We start from the raw sequence: 17,562 nt of genomic DNA on the forward strand, positions 1-17,562 counted from the left end.
TTTTATTATAACTATGCTTAAGATATGATTAATGCTTGCAAATCTTGCAGGATTATTCTACGTAATGCTAGACTATCTACGATAACATTTTTATTAATGTATATTTTGAGTTGCACAGTGGTTTACTAGGCTCGAAGTACTGAAGTGAAAATAGAAATCAATCATTATGAGATTTGGAACCACTTGCTGCCTCTTCTTGAAGTGAGAGGTATTCTCCAGTCAGCCACGGATCTCGCGGAGTACCGTGAAGTAGGAGAAGGCCTTGCTCAACGTCTGAAACAGAACCCAAGTTCGTTTTATGACAGAGTTAATTGAGAAGGGATAATTCAGAACGACAGTCACAGTTGTTTAGGTAGTGCACTGGTGTTAACAAACAGTGGATTTTGAGTGGAAGGAGGGGAAAGCACGGGTTCAGATCTCTGGAATGGTCATATTCTCTAATCATTCGCAAGGCTAATGACTAATTTTAAGCTAATCTATTTTATTATAACTATGCTTAAGATATGATTAATGCTTGCAAATCTTGCAGGATTATTCTACGTAATGCTAGACTATCTACGATAACATTTTTACTAATGTATAATCAAGTGTTTCTACAACTTTATTGGAATATTTTTTTAAGAATCAGCGGCGAGTTTTGGAGCCAGGCTAGCGCTCCTTTAACAACACAACATATTTTATTATAGTACAACACACCCAGTTGCAGTCGATAGAAATGAAAGTAATTCGTTTCTATAAGAATACAGACGTTTATGAGTGAAATAGCCGTACTCTGTTTTCAGGAATTGGTTTCGCTCAATTATTAATATGGTACCGCAGCAATGTCCACAAGGGATCGTAAGGAGTAAGGAAGATGGTTCTGCAAAGTCCTTCTTGGTTGTTTTGACAACCTTTGTTGATCTAATAACCAATGATGTAAACTCATGGGGTACGTAAGGAATAAACGTGATCTGAGGAAGTTACTCTGGACGAATATTTTTGATATCAGTGTACAATATTCTCGTGAAAATATTTTGGGATTATCGATAGTATGAATTGAATTTCACCGTTCAAAACGTTCGTGGTCTCATATCTGTAAATGTTGTGTTCTTCAGTTGTTTTCTTAATTTGCCATTCCCCACTCCTACCCGTAGCAGAGTACCTTAGTGGAACTCCTCTACCTTGTACGGTTTCTCATCACTCCACTCATTTCCTTTTGAGTTGCGTGCGTTTCCTGTCACCCAGAGGAATACAATCAAATACCCTCTTTTCAAAGGAAGCCGCCGACATCTATGGTTTGCCCCTTAAGATAACATTAATCATTATCATCTTCTCAAGTCCTCCGAGCAGTTTCCGCAAAATGTGCCCGATCCGGTGCCACGGTTGATATTATGCTAGAACGGTGACTAGTACTTTCTGGTGGTAGGCCTACTTAACATTGGAATGGCCACGTGAATATATTTATAAGAATTCATTTTGCTCCCGTTCATTAAACATTCTGTAAGGTAGCAAGACAAGACTTTCTGGCATCTTAAGTTGAGGAACCAATTAATTCTTGAAGCTCATAGGCGGTTGCAGGGTGGGCTTCAGCCTACAAGTGGCCACGGCCGACCGACCAACCAAGCAGAGGAGAGGTGGCCACGGCTCTACGGTGGCGCTACGCCTCTATTCGGGAGACGGAGACGAGCTGGTGCCCAGAGTCGTCTGTCCTGAGAATGGTTTTCCGTGGTTTTCCATTCTCCTGCACTAAGGCGAATGCTGGGATAGTTCCTAGTATAGGCCACAGCCACCATCCCCCTCACATTCTCCGTTCATCTTCTTCACCGTAACAAATCTTCTCGTCTGAGGGACGGCGTTACCGTCCAGGAGGCCCGCCTCCCCTTGCAGGGGAGGAAATAAAACAGTTTAGTAGTAGTTCTAAAAATGCGACCGTTTCTAGTTGTGATCTTTTCTCAGACATCATTCCGGAATAAGAAGAAGTTCTAAATGTATGTTGCCAATCAGATTATTCTGTAGCCAACTTGGTTTTCATAATAGTCTACTCTACCATTGCGTTATTTCGGGTAGGATATGTGAAGATTGATACGTGAAACACTTTTCGTGATCATTTTACACAGCTTATTCAGATTATCGCAATTTCGTGCCAAAGGTCGGCATTCAATTTCACTTCGTTTTTCTTACCGTTCCAAACTCCGTAGACAGTGATAAGCAATTTCTGGTTTTCGAGTTTCAGCTCATTCTTCTATTTTCTACCGTCGCTGTGGTTGGCCTAGCCTGTCAGTTCTAAGAATTGAGGTTGATTAGGACTTCATACAGTCAGGGACATTTCCACGCCCTCGTGGTGATTCTGGATTATACGAGATTAAAATACAAAGGTTTCGAGGCCAATGGATGAGTGCGAGGTAAAGGCTTTCATTATCCGTATTGTCAGCCCTTGATACAGTGAACGCTGTTAGTGCAGGAATTTGTCTATTACTCGTTTTTGTTAGAGGAAAAGAGAATCTCAGGGCCATTAATAAAAAGTCGATGTTTAGAGCACTGTATTTGAATGTCGGCCGGACGCTGGGCAAACACATAGAATGGAGGACATATTCGTCATGTTAGAATGACAGTATCTATAGCAAAACTCACTGTACAAGATCTGTTCCCAAATATGGAGTAGCTGAGAGTAGCGTAGTTTTAGAAATACTCAAAGAGATGTTTGTCCTTTACGTAGATCTTAATCAGATGAGAACACAATAGAATTTAAAGAATCGTGTTACTGATGATGATGATGATGCTTGTTGTTTTAAGGGGCCTAACATCGAAGGTCATCGGCCCAATCGTGTTACTACCGGTATATAAAATGTAAAGCGAAACCTCCTCATACTCGTCGAACAAGATCTATTATTGCTGGAGGTAGATTTGCAATTATTGTTGTAGCTCAAAGAGATTTGTTTTCACAAAAGTTGAATATCAAATATACGAAAATTAAATTACAATCATTCATGAGTAAATAAAGTTATGAAATCCATACTATATTGCCCATCCATTGTATAGATACAAGACCCTGTTGATGTGAAATTAGCTCAAATGTTTGAATTAAGTAGTTTACGTCTTTTAATGATAATGAGGCAGTGAAATAGTGGTTTTGCAGTGGTTCTGGTACCAACTCCTCCTCCGACCGAGGTCCTATGCGGGTTCGCATCCGAGGTCACTGAACCCTAGTAGTAGGGTCTAGTTTTAGGCCAGTTTCCCTTCCCGACCTGAACTTTGAATAAGAGAGCAAGCCTAACCTCATAGTTGCCATCTTGGAGGGGCCTAACCTCAGTTTTACGGGCAGATGCCCTTGCCGACGTGGACAGTCACCATCTTGGAGGGGCCTAACCTCACAGGGCCTAGTTTTACAGTCAGTTGCCCTTCTCGACGTGGATTTTGCATAAGAGAGTAAGCCTAACGTTACAGTCGCATTCTTGGAGGGGCATAACCTCAGTTTTACGGGCAGATACCCTTTCCGACGTGGACAGTCGCCATCAATGTGGGGCCTCACCTCAGTTTTACGGGCAAATACCCTTCCGACGTGGACAGTCACCATCTTGGAGGGGCCCAACCTCCCTCCTCCTCATCAGCAGGCTGCCCTTCCTGAAGTCAATTGCGCAAGATGGCGGCTGTATACGGCCTCTTACGAAGAAAGCTGGCCCAGAGGCTATTGCGAAAGATGGCGGGTATACATAGGCTCTTATGGAGAAAGCTGGCTCAGGGGAGACATAGGACTTAAAGAGACGGCTTAGGGGCGATTGCGCAAGATGGCGGCTGCCTACGACTTCCTAGTGCTAGGGCACCCGAGGCAAGATGATTGCTGTAAATTAGTTATATGAGACTAACTTTAAGGAGATGGACCGGGAGCTAATGGCGATACCTTGTTCTTAAAGGCCTAACTCTACAGAACAGCCTCAGGGGTTGACAACTTCTAATTTATGACCTATTAGTTTGATCAGCCTGACATTTGAGAACTGAGGCAAGGGCTACTATGCAAGGTGACTGCTATACTGAATTCTTATAGACCTTAACTAGAGGGCTACCTCAGGGGCTCACAACTTGTAACTTATGACCTATTAGATTTATTAGCCTAATATTCGAGAACTGAGGAAATGGCTGCTTTGCAAGATAGTTAATATACTCTATTTGTATACACCCTACTAGACGGCTGCCTCAGGGGCTCACAACTTGTAACACAGGACCTGTTAGTTTTACCAACCTAACTTTCGGGGACTGAGGTAAGAGCTACCATGCAGGATGGCTGCTACAGTATACTCTATTCGTATAGACTTTAACTATAGGATCGTCTCAGAGGCTTATAACTTGTTACTTATAACCTATCAGTTTTATCGGCCTGACATTCTAGAATTGAAACAAGGGCAACTATGCAAGATGACTGCTGTACTGTATTCGTTTAGACTTAATTAGTGGGCCGCCTTAGGGACTCACAACTTGTAACTTATGACCTATTAGATTTATCAGCCTAACATTCGTGAACTAAGGCAAGTGCTGCTATCAAGATAGCTGATATACTCTATTCGTATAGACCTATCTGGAGAGCTGCTTCAGGGGCTCACAATTTGTAAATTATGACCTATTAATTTGATCAGCCTGACATTCAAGAACTGAGGCAAGGGATACTCTGTAAGATGGCTGCTGTACTGTATTCTCATGGACCGAATTCTAGAGAGCTATCTCAGCGTGCTCACAACTTGTAACTTATGACCCATTACTTTTATCACCTAACTTTTGGGAACGGAGGCAGGGGCTACTAGGCACGGTACATTGGTTATATTAGACTAACTTTAAGGAGCTGGGCTTCTCACCAGCTGCCCTTCATAACATTAGTTTAGCACAAGAGCTAGTGATGATACATGAGCTTTATGGCACTAACATTGGGAGAGCTGTTCTGGGGCTTTTCGAGTATTGGGCTAATGCGGGGGTTTCATCCTTCTACCCGGATACCCTTCCTAACATCCATCTTGGGCAGGGGCTCTTGCGTATACATAGTCTCTTATTGGACTATCCCTGGGAGAGAGCTGCACTAGAGCTCTCGAGGAAGGAGAGTCGCTTAAAGCTATAAGCATAATCAGAATGATGAGATATAGATAAAAATATGATGTTGTTATAACCCTACTTTGTAATGTGTTAGGAGTGATAACGTTCATTGAATGTAGGATTGTAAAATGCTGAACCGAAAAAAATCGTGCTACACACCTTATAGGGAATAGAACCCAGGGGTCACGTCTTATCAGAAGGGAAAACGGATGAAACTCCTCCTCCTAGAGATAAAGAGTTAATTGGCTGAAGGGCTAATGTGTTAAAGGCAAAAGGGCAAACGGGCTAATGGGTTAAAGCGCTAATGAGCTAAAGGGCTAAATGGCTAATTGGCTAAAGGGATAATGGGCAAAAAGGTAAAAGGGATAATGGTAAAAAGGGCTTACATTCTTGTAGTACTTAGGGTACCTCTCATCTCTTTCTCCGGGCTTGATACCGGCTCAGCATCTAGAGGTGGAGTTAACACCCAAAGGAAGGGAGAATTTTGGAAAATAGTCTGTACCAATATAGCTACTCGATCCATTATACGCTACAGAAGGATGACTTAGATGAGGGTGAGTTTAAGGGCTGGAAGTGTAGGAAGGTGTTTAGGATGTTGTACTCTCTCGAGAGAGCTTACAGATAAGGACTTCACTTTGAAGTGCTATTACTCAAGAATACCCACACGACGTTATTCTTGCTCTATTTCAAAAATGTCTGCTTTATACTCTGTGTAACCAGCATCTTGATAGGATCTTAGCAGTTGCAAACGTTTTAGGAGTACGTTGGTGTCTTTACAGTATCTTACGTCTACATGGGGGTAACAGAGGCTTATTGTGAACTTTGAGCCTATATGCAGACAGTTGATGTGTAGGGACTTGTTTTAATGTAATACGTGCTTCTGCAGTAGTGTTACCAGGTACAAACTTAACTTGTTTCGATAGCGAAGAAGCGTTGAAATCTTCTTCTAATTCATCTTGCATCTCTTTTTAAGTTGATTGCACGGCGACAGAACGTGTAGTAGGCTTAGAAAGTTAAGTAAAATCATAAAGCTCTAATGGCAAAGAAACATTGAGATCTTCTTTTTCTCCTTTTCCTTTATTATCACTATTATTTTCAGCATCCTGATCCTCATCACCATCATAATCACCACCTTGCTTCTCTTTATCTCGATATGTGTGCTTAGTAACAGAATTTGTAGCAGGCCCCGACAACAAGAGTTAATTCAAGATCTCTCGCAGATGTGTACTTTTTAAAAATAAACCAGTATTTGTTTGAATACGGTTGAGCTCTTTGTAGTTTCTTCTCGATGAAGCTACATTTCACGCGCCCTCGTGACGTTGAGCGTTGTAGGCGTTCTTGAACTCTCTTGCATTGAAAAATTGTCCTACAAGATATCTCATGACGTCCCTTGTGATAGCTTCGGGGAAATGTTATTCCGCACTCTTTGTAAATATAGCTAGAAATGGTTTGTTCCTTGACGGACTTTATCTTCTGCTAACAGATTCTTCTTTAAAAGATACAAGTTAAATCTACTAGACACTTGCTAGTCTCTACTTCCACGATGTGAACAGCTTAACGATTAACAGCAAACTAACACAAAAGCGTGTAACCTATCTTATACACATTATAAAGGGTAGGTGTGGAGATTAGAAAGGATAGTCAAGGAAGAGGGAGGGAAGCTACCGAGGCATGGTCCATATGAGCAATATTATGGCAACAGTAAGTTTGGGGTCTATCAAGATGGCAACAGCGAGGATAGACATGTTTAAAATCCGCGTTAAATTAGTGCACGTGGTTAGAACATGTCAAGATGGCAGCTGTCATCTTAACAGCTGTTTAAATTTCGCCCCCACGTGGTTATTATATTAGCAGTGAAGTTAAGTCTGTCAAAACGTGCTTTCGATAGCTGTCAAAATGACAGTGGCTATCTTGTCGGACCCTAACCTCAATTTTTTGGATAAGAGGACGTCGCTTACCTCACTGCTGGCATCTTGACAGGTCCTAACCTCACTGCTGCCTTCTTATCTACGTAGAGGGCACAGAATTTAAGGAGCTGTCAAGATGACATTGCTCATACGAATCATGACCCTGCCACTTCCTTCCCTCTTCCTTGACTATCCTTTCTAATCTCCGCACATACCCTGTATAAGGTGTATACGATAGGTTATATGACTTTGTGTTTGTTTACTGTTAATCGTTAAGCTGTTCACATCGTGGAAGTAGAGAGTAACGAGTGTCTAGTAGATTTAACGTGTATCTCTTAGAGAAGAATCTGTTAGCAGAAGATAAAGTCCGTCATAGAACAGCCCATTTCTAGCTATATTTACGAAGAGTGCGGAAAACATTTATCCGCGGCTATCACAAGGGATGTCATCAGATAACTTGTAGGACGATTTTTCAATGCAGGAGAGTTCAAGAGCGCTTACAACGCTCAACGTCATGAGGCTGCGTGTAATGTAGCTTCATCGAGAAGAAAATACAAGGAGCTCAACCGTATTCAAACAAATACTGATTTATTTTAAAAAGTACACATCTGCGAGAGAATTTTAATTCTCCCTTGTTGTCTAGGCCTGCTACAATTTCTGTTACTCATCACACATTTCGAGAAGAGAAGCAAGATGATGATGACGATGGTGATGAGGATCAGGATGCTGAAAATAATAGTGATAATAAAGGAAAACGGGAAGAAGAAAAGTAGATCTCAATGTTTCTTTGCCATTAGAGCTTTATGATTTTACTTAACTTTCTAAGCCTACAAAACGTTCTGTCGCCGTGCAATCAACTCAAAAAGAGATGCAAGATGAATTAGAAGAAGATTTCAACACTTCTTCGCTATCAAAACAAGTTAAGTTTGTACTTGGGAACACTGCTGCAGAAGCACGTATTACATTAAAACAAGTCCCTACACATCAACTGTCTGCATATAGGCTCAAAGTTCACAATAAGCCTCTGTTACCCCCATGTAGACGTATGATACTGTAAAGACACCAACGTACTCCTAAAACGTTTGCAGCTGCTAAGATCCTATCAAGATTCTGTTTACACAGAGTATAAAGCAGATATCTCTTAAATAGAGCACGAATAACGTCGTATGGGTATTCTTGAGTAATAGCACTTCAAAGTGAAGTCCTTATCTGTAAGCTCTCTCGACATAGTACAACATCCTAAACACCTTACTACATTCCCAGCCCTTAACCTCCCCTCACCTAAGTCATCCTTCTGTAGCGTATAGTGGACCGAGTAGCTATACTGGTACATACTATTTTTAACATTCTCCCTTCCTTTGGGTGTTAACACCACCCCTAGATGCGGAGCCGGTATTAAGCCAGGATAAAGCGAGGAGAGGTACCATAAATACTACAAAAATGTAAGCCCTTTTCCTCCTTAGCCCTTTTGCCCTTTAACCCATTACCCTTTTAGCCAATTGGCCCTTTACCTCTAGGAGGAGTAGGGCGCGGTGAGGAGGAGGAGGAGAAGGAGTCCTTTCATCCTTTTGCCTTTGTGATAAGACGTGACCCCTGGGTCATATTCCCTATCATGTGTGTAGAACGATTTTTTCAGTTCAGCATTTTACAATCCAGCATTCAATGAACGTTATCACTCCTAACAGATTAGAAAGTTGGGTTATAACAACATTATATTTTAGTCTAGATTTCATCATTCTGACTATGCTTTTAGCTTTAAGCGACTCTCCTTCCTGGAGAGCTCTAGTGCAGCTCTCCCCCAGGGATAGTCCCATAAGAGCCTATGTATACGCAAGAGCTCCTGCCCAAGACAGATGTAAGGAAGGGTATCCGGGTAGAAGGATGAAACCCCGCATTAGCCCAATACTCGAAAAGCCCCAGTACAGCTCTCCCCATGTTAGTGCCATAAAGCTCATGTATCACCACTAGCTCCTGTGCTAGACTAAAGTTATGAAGGGCAGCGAGAAAGGTGAGCGATAGCCCAGATCCTTAAAGTTAGTTTAATATAACCAATGTACAGCGGCTACCTTGCCCCTGCCTCCGTTCCCAAAAGTTAAGTAAAAAAAGTAATGGGTCATAAGTTACAAGTTTTGAGCACGCTGAGGTAGCTCTCTAGAGTTCGGTCCATGAGAATACAGTATAGCACCCATCTTGCATAGTAGCCCTTGCCTCAGCTCTTGAATGTCAGGCTGATCAGACTAATAGGTTATATGTTACAAGTTGTGAGCCCTTGAGGCAGCTCCCTAGTTAGGCCTATATGAATAGAGTATAGCAGCTATTTTGAGGTAGGGAAGGGCAGCCTGCTGAGGAGGAGGAGGGAGGTTAGGCCTCTCCAAGGTGGCGTCTGTGATGTTAAGCTCACTCTCTTATGCAAATCCGCTTATCGACAAAGCCCAGCTACTAGGGGTCAATGACCTCGGGTGAGAATCCGCATAGGTATACTACTAGGGGTCAATGACCTCGGCCGGAGGAGGAGGTGGTACCAGAACCCCTGCAAAAGCACTACTCAATGAAAATTTTCTTCGTTGGAAAATATTTAGAAATCTTACTTACCCCACTGAAGGTATCCATATCAAGTGAGCCCACTTTTCCTGCCGTAACTTTAACAGGTTGACGGGCTTGAAGGACGATAATTCTCAGGCTCCTCCGAAAACTCTCAGGGCAGTCGTACCAACGGGAATCATACACGGCTCCCGCAATGCTTTCTTGCTGATAGAAATGAAGGCTGAACTAAATGAATGTATTTTCAGAAATATTTTACTTAATTCTATTCTTAGTTTACCAGAAATAGACAAATATAAATATTAGTCCACCATTGCGCGGAAAGGTGGCAACGGTGAATTTAAACTACTGTAGAGTGGAATGAAAATAGAAGGTGTAATTAGACTACCAATAAAGTACTTGAACATTTACATAAAATTGAGAATTATGTTAGGAGCTGATCTATGAAATTGTAAAGCCCAACAATAATAGGATTACAATGGTAAAAACTAAACTTCTAGTAAACTTAAGAAATTAGAATATTTCGTTACAATGTGTACTCTTACTCTGACGAAAAATATTATTTCATCTTTCCGTGGATCATAAGGAATTTGAGAGATGGAGACATCATTTGGTGGGACCGGAGGTTATACGTCTCGACTTACACAACGGAATTGATTATTCTCTTCCCTTCGTGAGCTTATGGGTAGCTGCTCCAAGAATACTATTTTCTGACAGTTCAGCTCAATTCAGTCTTTTCTTCTTCTGCCACTTTTTCCATAACTTGGTGGAGTCGTGGGTGCAAACTGCTTCGCACATGTGGACTTGGCACTGTTTTACGGCCGGATGCTATGCTTATGTGGAGGGATACGTTCACTATGGCACGTTTTCTGCTCTGGTACGTAGTGTAATGTTCTGTGGGTGTGTGAAGTGCAGAGTAGTAATACGAACACAAACAACCAGTCTCCGCGACAGAGGTTAAAATCTCCGACCTTGCTAGGAATCAAACCCGTTACCCTCTGAACCGAAGGCCCAGAAGCTGACCATTCAGCTAAGGAGCCGGAACAGTTCAATTTTTTCCAACGATAAATTTATTCGTGTTCGTGCCTTTCTACAAACGTTTTTTTCCCTTCTTAGTTAATTAGTGACTACTGTGTCCGGCTCCATGGCTAAATGGTTAGCGTGCTGGCCTTTGGTCACGGAGGTCTCGGGTTCGATTCCCGGAAGTGTCGGGAAATTTAACCACCACTGGTTAATTTAGCTGGTACGGGGGCTGGGTGTACACGTCGTCTTCATCATATTCCATCCTCATCACGGCGCGCCGGTCACCTTAGGGCGTCAAATCGAAGTACCTGCACCTGGTGAGCCGAACATATCCTCGGACATTAAAAGTCATACGCCATTTCATTTCAGTGACTACTGTGGGTACCTAACATTTGGTTTTTACACGAACACGGGCATTTAATATAAAAAACCGCATTATTATTATTATTATTATTATTATTATTATTATTATTATTATTTCACTAATTGTTTACGTTATTATGCAAAATATAATATTGTTAACTCGTCGAGAATACCATATTCAATCGAAAATATGACCCCCTCGACTGTAAGACTCTCTAAGTTTCGTGGGCAAATTTTAGAAAAAATAAATGTATAAGTGAATGCAAGATCCGTAAATGTATTTCTTGGACAGGCTGTAATTCTGAGATTATTTCTTCAGAATTCTTTTTTTTACTGTACATACCGTTTGCTGTTAGTCAAGGACAAATTTCCCTTTTTCAGGTGTTTGAGAAGGAATGTCATTAGCACGGAGGGGATGGGAAATTGACATTAACACAGCAGCAGCTCCTACCTTTCTGCCTGGTGGCTGCTTTATTCTTACTAATAAAGCAAATCCTATGGTCAGAACGTTTCTTTATTTTACCGTATTTGTCAGTTTTATTGATAAAATGAATTCACAAAAGAGTTTCACTGTGGTGTTTAAGCTATGTAGCAGTTTTGGAATTCGCCGAAAAAACGGTGTGTGGACCGAAAGCCGAGAGTCAGTATAGTTCTTGCAATTTCCTTGTTAACGACCGGCAAGCTTTGGAAGCCTAGCTGTCCGGCTGTGTTTACTTTCCTTGCCCTCGGGGTGAAAGGATTTTCCCCATTCGAGACACAGCGTTGTCAACTCTCCGTTTTAATAATTTAACATCTGAGAGCGAACAGGGAGACTGGGCAGAACTGCGTTCAGCCAAATGCTTTAATACACCAATACGAGAGAGCTTGCCGTTTTCATTGAGAAAGTCGATGGTGCTGCTACATTCATGAACTGTTGATTGTATATTGGATATTCAGCCCGAAGGCCGGTTTGATCCTCCACAGCTCCGCCAACAGCTGTCATAGACAGGCTAGGCATCGCTGAAGAGGCGTACTAGGGAAATGAGGAGTGAGGTTTTCCCGTTGCTTTCCTCACTGGGCCAGAAGTTGCTATTACGTAACAGTCTGCCAAGCCCACTGAAATGCATGGACCAACTGACCCTATGAGCGATATTTTCACAACATTCATAACAGGGACTGGCTGCATAACGAATGGTATTACTAACATCGATCATACCTCGGTCACTTTCACATTGTCAGAGCCAAGGATGATACTGAGACAGGTTAATAAAAGTAACAAATTTATTCTAGCCTACACCAGAAGACATAGTGCACTGTAAACACTACATCTCGCCAGCCCTTTTAATTTTGAATTTTGGTAGTTGGAAAATCTGGATGAACAACAATAGTATAAGATGAGCTCATCAGCTCCCACAATAACAAGTCAAAAATCAGGTACAATAGAGAAGATTACCGACACAATAGTTTGTAAGGAATGAACATAGTAGCTCAAAAGGTACACTAGTTTACAAGAGCTTATTTGCTCCACTCACTTACGTCCTAGGAGTCTCTTAGAGGCAGTAGCTTCTGACAACAATTACACCTTATAAACTTCGGAAACTGTATTTACAGTCATTTCTGCTCGAGAGTCTGTTACACACTCGTCTATAAATCATGACAATTTAAGTAGGGGCAATTAGTGCCCATTGTAAATTACCTTAATGTATAAAATGAAAGATTTAAGACCATCGGCCATAAACAAAAGGCTAGGAGGCGAAACACTTGCACGCCCTTTGAAAGACACTTCAAGATCCTAAATGGGCTTATGGTCCGAAGTTGCAAAGGCTAAGTCTATACTAAAGAGGGGCGGCTACATGCGAAATATTAAATACCAAAGTAGGGTTAAGAATTTAAATGGTTTAGATAATTTTAGTCACTCAATACAAGTTGGTTGGGAATCAATAGAGGATTAACTCTCATTATTCCCTAAATTACATATTTCCCAGCAGGGATTTGAACGGAGTCCTTACATGTCGAAAATTTACAATTAATCAGAAACGTTAGAATTTTACATTAAGAAAAATGTTTGAAACATTCCTGTCAAGTTATCTCCCTGGAGCTATCACATGTTAAGAGATGTCTGCCATTACCTTGAGTGCGGGCCCCTGCCTCCTATTACGCCTTACACACACAAGACCGGAGCGGTGAAGTTGACAATATGGCCCTAAATCGCGCAGCTTTTATAGTATCTCAGAGGGGAAAGTTCCAGAATTCTCTTGAGCTAGGCCGATTGCCTGTACACACCCGCAATTTTAATTGGCTAGAAAAATATACAAAAACTCCTGATAGGTAGGTTAATAACTTAAGTAAGAAGGAAGCCGTAGAAGTGCTGATAATCTTAGCTCATAAAAAAATACGATCTACAAACACTTAAGGTTTACAATCGTCGAATATAGAAATTTCTTCATGAATTAATTGTCCTTAATCCCGCCAGAGGGGGCACATAGCTCGATCGTAGAGACATATAAAGGTTAAAGGTCCAAGTATTTTGTGACACATAGTCTAGGATTCACAGCACAGATGGCCTTCTTGAAGGCGCGCAGTTCAAATCGATGGAAGTGTACCCTCTGTACAATTATTATTATTATCATTATTATTATTTCCGGATACTTGGCCAAATGGTTAGCATGCTGGCGTTTGGTTCAAGGGGTCCCGGGTTTGATTCCCGGTCAGGTTGGGGATTTAACTTTCATTAGTTAATTCCCATGGCTGCCAACAGTGGGGTTCGAACCCAACGTCTCTCGGATGCAACCTCCCAACTGGCGCGCCCCAAACCACACGGCCAACTCGCCCGGTACTACTACTACTACTACTACTACTACTACTACTAATAATAATAATAATAATAATAATAATAATGGTGTGTGGCCTCCAGAGAGGCCTGATGCAGGTCTTCCGATTTGACGCCGTATAGGATACCTGCGTGTCTTTGATGATGGCGCCCTGCCTAAGATGAAATGTAATACTGAAAACGTCCCCACGGGATTGCTATTGGTCAGAACGATATCACGCTAACATGGACGCCGATTAGAACGCGAAAAGTGGAGGACAGAAATCCATTAATATCTTCGTAATCTACGGTCGATTTTGGATAAGGTCACGACACGAGAGTGTTTATTACCAGAATATTAATGGTATAAAGTATAACATCCAAGTCGACTTCAAAGTGCCGATTTATGGAAATCAACCCCCTATCTCTGGGATGATGTGTGATGAACCCAGCGGGAAGGCCCATCATCTATAAATACGATTGACTGGAACGAACGTAACTCACCTTAAGTCACTAACTCACCTGACTTAGATCCAGTATATCATTCAGTCCGTCAGTCAGAGCAACGAGCCACTACCATCAGACAGACAGAGCTGCGAGTCCGTGAAGACTGGTCCGCGCCGAAAATACGCGAGTTAGTTTGGACATGAAGACGGGCAGTGATATTCATAGTAACGAGAGTTAATACCAGTTTAACTTAATATCAATTATCGGCAAAATCCGTTAGCAATTTAAGAAGGCAATTTGCATAACCTTAATTAGTAAGTTTCATGTGAGACGGTAAAACATTATCAAGGGCAGGAGAACGGCTAAGTGCGGCGGAAACTAGACGGCCGAGTAACATTTCGGGAATGCCGTATAGACGATCGCGGATTGGGCCGGGTCGAAGAAGACGACACGTCGTCGTGTGTGTCGAGGTTTTTGGTTCGGGCAGAAACCAAGATCTAATTTGTGAAAGTGTAATGTGTCCTAGGCACCTATAATATAATTGATGTGTAGATTCTTGTAAATTAATACAGAGACGCTTTTGATGGGTAAACGCCCAGGAGTAATTTTAATCCACGTCATAACGGCCAGTGGGATGAACGAGTAAGACGGATTTGGGCCACCCGGCCTCTTATTCGTCAAAGCCACAGGAATTCTACAGAGTGATGAGTACCCAAATTTGATTTATTTTTGGGGATATTATCGCGATAAGACGGGGATATATGTAAATTAATCATGGTTACTTAACGTAACGCATGGATCGATTTAATTAAGATAGACGGGTGGACAAATTTAGATTAACGTAATTATGGTTTAGATTAGATTATTAGATTACTTGTTTGTTGTACATATTGTAAAATATTCATTATATTGTTTAATTAATGCCTGCTGGTTGTAGATAAAATTGATTTGAGTTCATTTAAAGTGTTAAGTGTTTCTTTGAGGCTAATCCAGTTTATTTACATAATTTCTCTATCACTTTGGGGATTATTGTACTGTAGTTAGGAATATTTGTTACCAGAAATCCAAATGCATGAAAGTGCCAATGTATTTAATTATGCGTTTTTTGTACGGAAGTTCGTGTGAAATAATAATAAATCCCTAGATGCCGAAATTTGCCGGCAGAGGTTTTTGTTAAATTATCAGGAGCTAAAAATCAGATATTCAATAATGAACGGTGTTAAATTTGAATTTGAATTGAATAAATTTATAAGATGATTATGAGTCATTAATGAAATACTAATATCTGATTGTGTCCCAAATAATGTTATTATAAATGTGAATAAATTATTGGATTAAATAAACGTCTGAAATCATTGTTACAATTACGCGGTAATAATAAACGCTAAATAATGATATAAATTATATGATGCTAAATAGTGTTTCGGTACCATGTAAAGTTTGGAAATCCATGTGTGTTAAAACGTTGTTGAACCTTTATGAGTAAACGCCCCGACGTTTATTCGTGGAGGATGACCTCTATCATATAATCAAGTGTAGTTGGGGGAGAGGGGACGTAAGAGGCAGCTAAGGAAGTAATGAAATCGTACTATGTCATAAATGGTCAGTCATGAACTCTGTGAGCGATAAATGTGAAATATTATCCTGAGGCCTGAGGATAGGAATGTGTTCATGTTGGGAGAAGTAACAAGGACGCTGCGATGAAGTATTACATGAGTCTACAATGAAATATAAAATGAGTCCACGAGAAAATGTTAATCTACGATGAGATACTCAGAGAGCGATTAGTGTTCGGGTATTGGAAATTATATGATCCGCCCGTTTAACCCATACGGAGTAAGACTGAGTTGCAGAAAGCAACCCATTGAAATACGTACGAGAAAAATATAGCTGCATGTTAAGTTGTAGAACTATTACGACCCCAGAGATCATATCGGTTGATGCCCACACGAATGAGCGTAGTGCCAAATGATAAATCATGAAGTTGCAATGAAGGTAAATAAGACCCATAATAATAATCATTATGGGGAGCCGTAACATCGACCATAGTAATGAAGTTTTACAAGTATAAACGCGGTGATGATGAACTTAACTGAATCTTTGAAACTAGTGATAATAATCAAAATGTTATTGTTTGAATGAGCTTTATAAAGAATAATAATAATAATAATAATAATAATAATAATAATAATAATAATAATAATAATAATAATAATAATAATAATCTGTTCAGATTAATGACGGGGAAGCCTGACACTTATTTTGAAATGTCGACGAACGTGAGCATCTAATATCCCGAGTGATAAATAATAATAATAATAATAATAATAATAATAATAATAATAATAATAATAATAATAATAATAATAATAATAATAATAATAATCTGTTCAGATTAATGACGGGGAAGCCTGACACTTATTTTGAAATGTCGACGAACGTGAGCATCTAATATCCCGAGTGATAATAATAATAATAATAATAATAATAATAATAATAATAATAATAATAATAATAATAATGTATTCAGATTAATGACGGGGAAGCCTGACACTTATTTTGAAATGTCGACGAACGTGAGCATCTAATATCCCGAGTGATAAATAATAATAATAATAATAATAATAATAATAATAATAATAATAATAATAATAATAATAATAATAATAATAATAATAATAATAATAGATAGAGTCGCCGTGTGTAGGGTTGTTTTGGACCGATAACTCCTGTTCCGATTGGGAACTTACAGTATGTGTGAATGAGACCACAGACGGCACATGTCATAATTATGCGAGCATAGTGAATGACGTTCCCGTACATTATTGTCTTATTCACAAATGTAAATTTTGAGTTAAGCTTTGATTTGACAAGCTACTCCTGGCATGTTCGTGAATCTGAATGTGTATGCTAGGGTCCGTCCATCCAATTATTTCCCGTCTTAGACACGATAACATTTCCAAGATGGAATCCAACCTATCTGAATATAAATACCCGGAGTTAACTCATCACATGGAACGTGAAGACGACGGTGATTCAAGTTTACCCTGATGCTCACGTCTCTTAAAATTACTGTCTTAACTTACTTGACTTAATTCCTATTACTCCTGGGTGGAGCATAGGGCACATACAAGAGCTCTCCATCTGACTCGATTTGTGCCACAGTTTTGATGTTCTTCTAGGACTTCCCAACTGACGTCGCCTCCGCTTCCACTGTTCGACGCCATGTTATCCTTGGTCTCCCTCTTCTTCTAGCCCCTTGTGGGTTCCATTCAAGAGCTTGTTTTGGAATGCTGTCAGGACCTTTACGCAGTGTGTGACCTATCAATTTCCATTTACGTTCCTTTTTTTCTGGATTTCAGCCTTGCGTTGTTGGGTACGCTCCCACAATACCTGATTCGATATAATATCTGGCCATATCACTCCTAGGATGTTCTC

The 17,562-nt window shown here is 40.5% G+C and overlaps 1 protein-coding gene across 1 annotated transcript in view; it reads right to left on the reverse strand.

The window, feature by feature from the left end:
- Positions 1-219: 219 nt before the first annotated feature.
- LOC136863490 (odorant receptor 83a-like) overlaps positions 220-17,562 on the reverse strand; it is an 86,096-nt gene continuing 68,753 nt past the window's right edge. The window contains exons 5-6 of the mRNA XM_068225962.1: positions 9,555-9,710; positions 220-273 (exon numbers count right to left, since the gene is read on the reverse strand). Coding sequence (XP_068082063.1) covers positions 220-273; positions 9,555-9,710 — 210 coding nt within the window. The remainder of the gene's footprint in view (positions 274-9,554; positions 9,711-17,562) is intronic.

This window comes from Anabrus simplex, chromosome 2 (genome assembly GCF_040414725.1).
Source record: "Anabrus simplex isolate iqAnaSimp1 chromosome 2, ASM4041472v1, whole genome shotgun sequence".
Taxonomy (NCBI): Eukaryota; Metazoa; Arthropoda; class Insecta; order Orthoptera; family Tettigoniidae; genus Anabrus; species Anabrus simplex.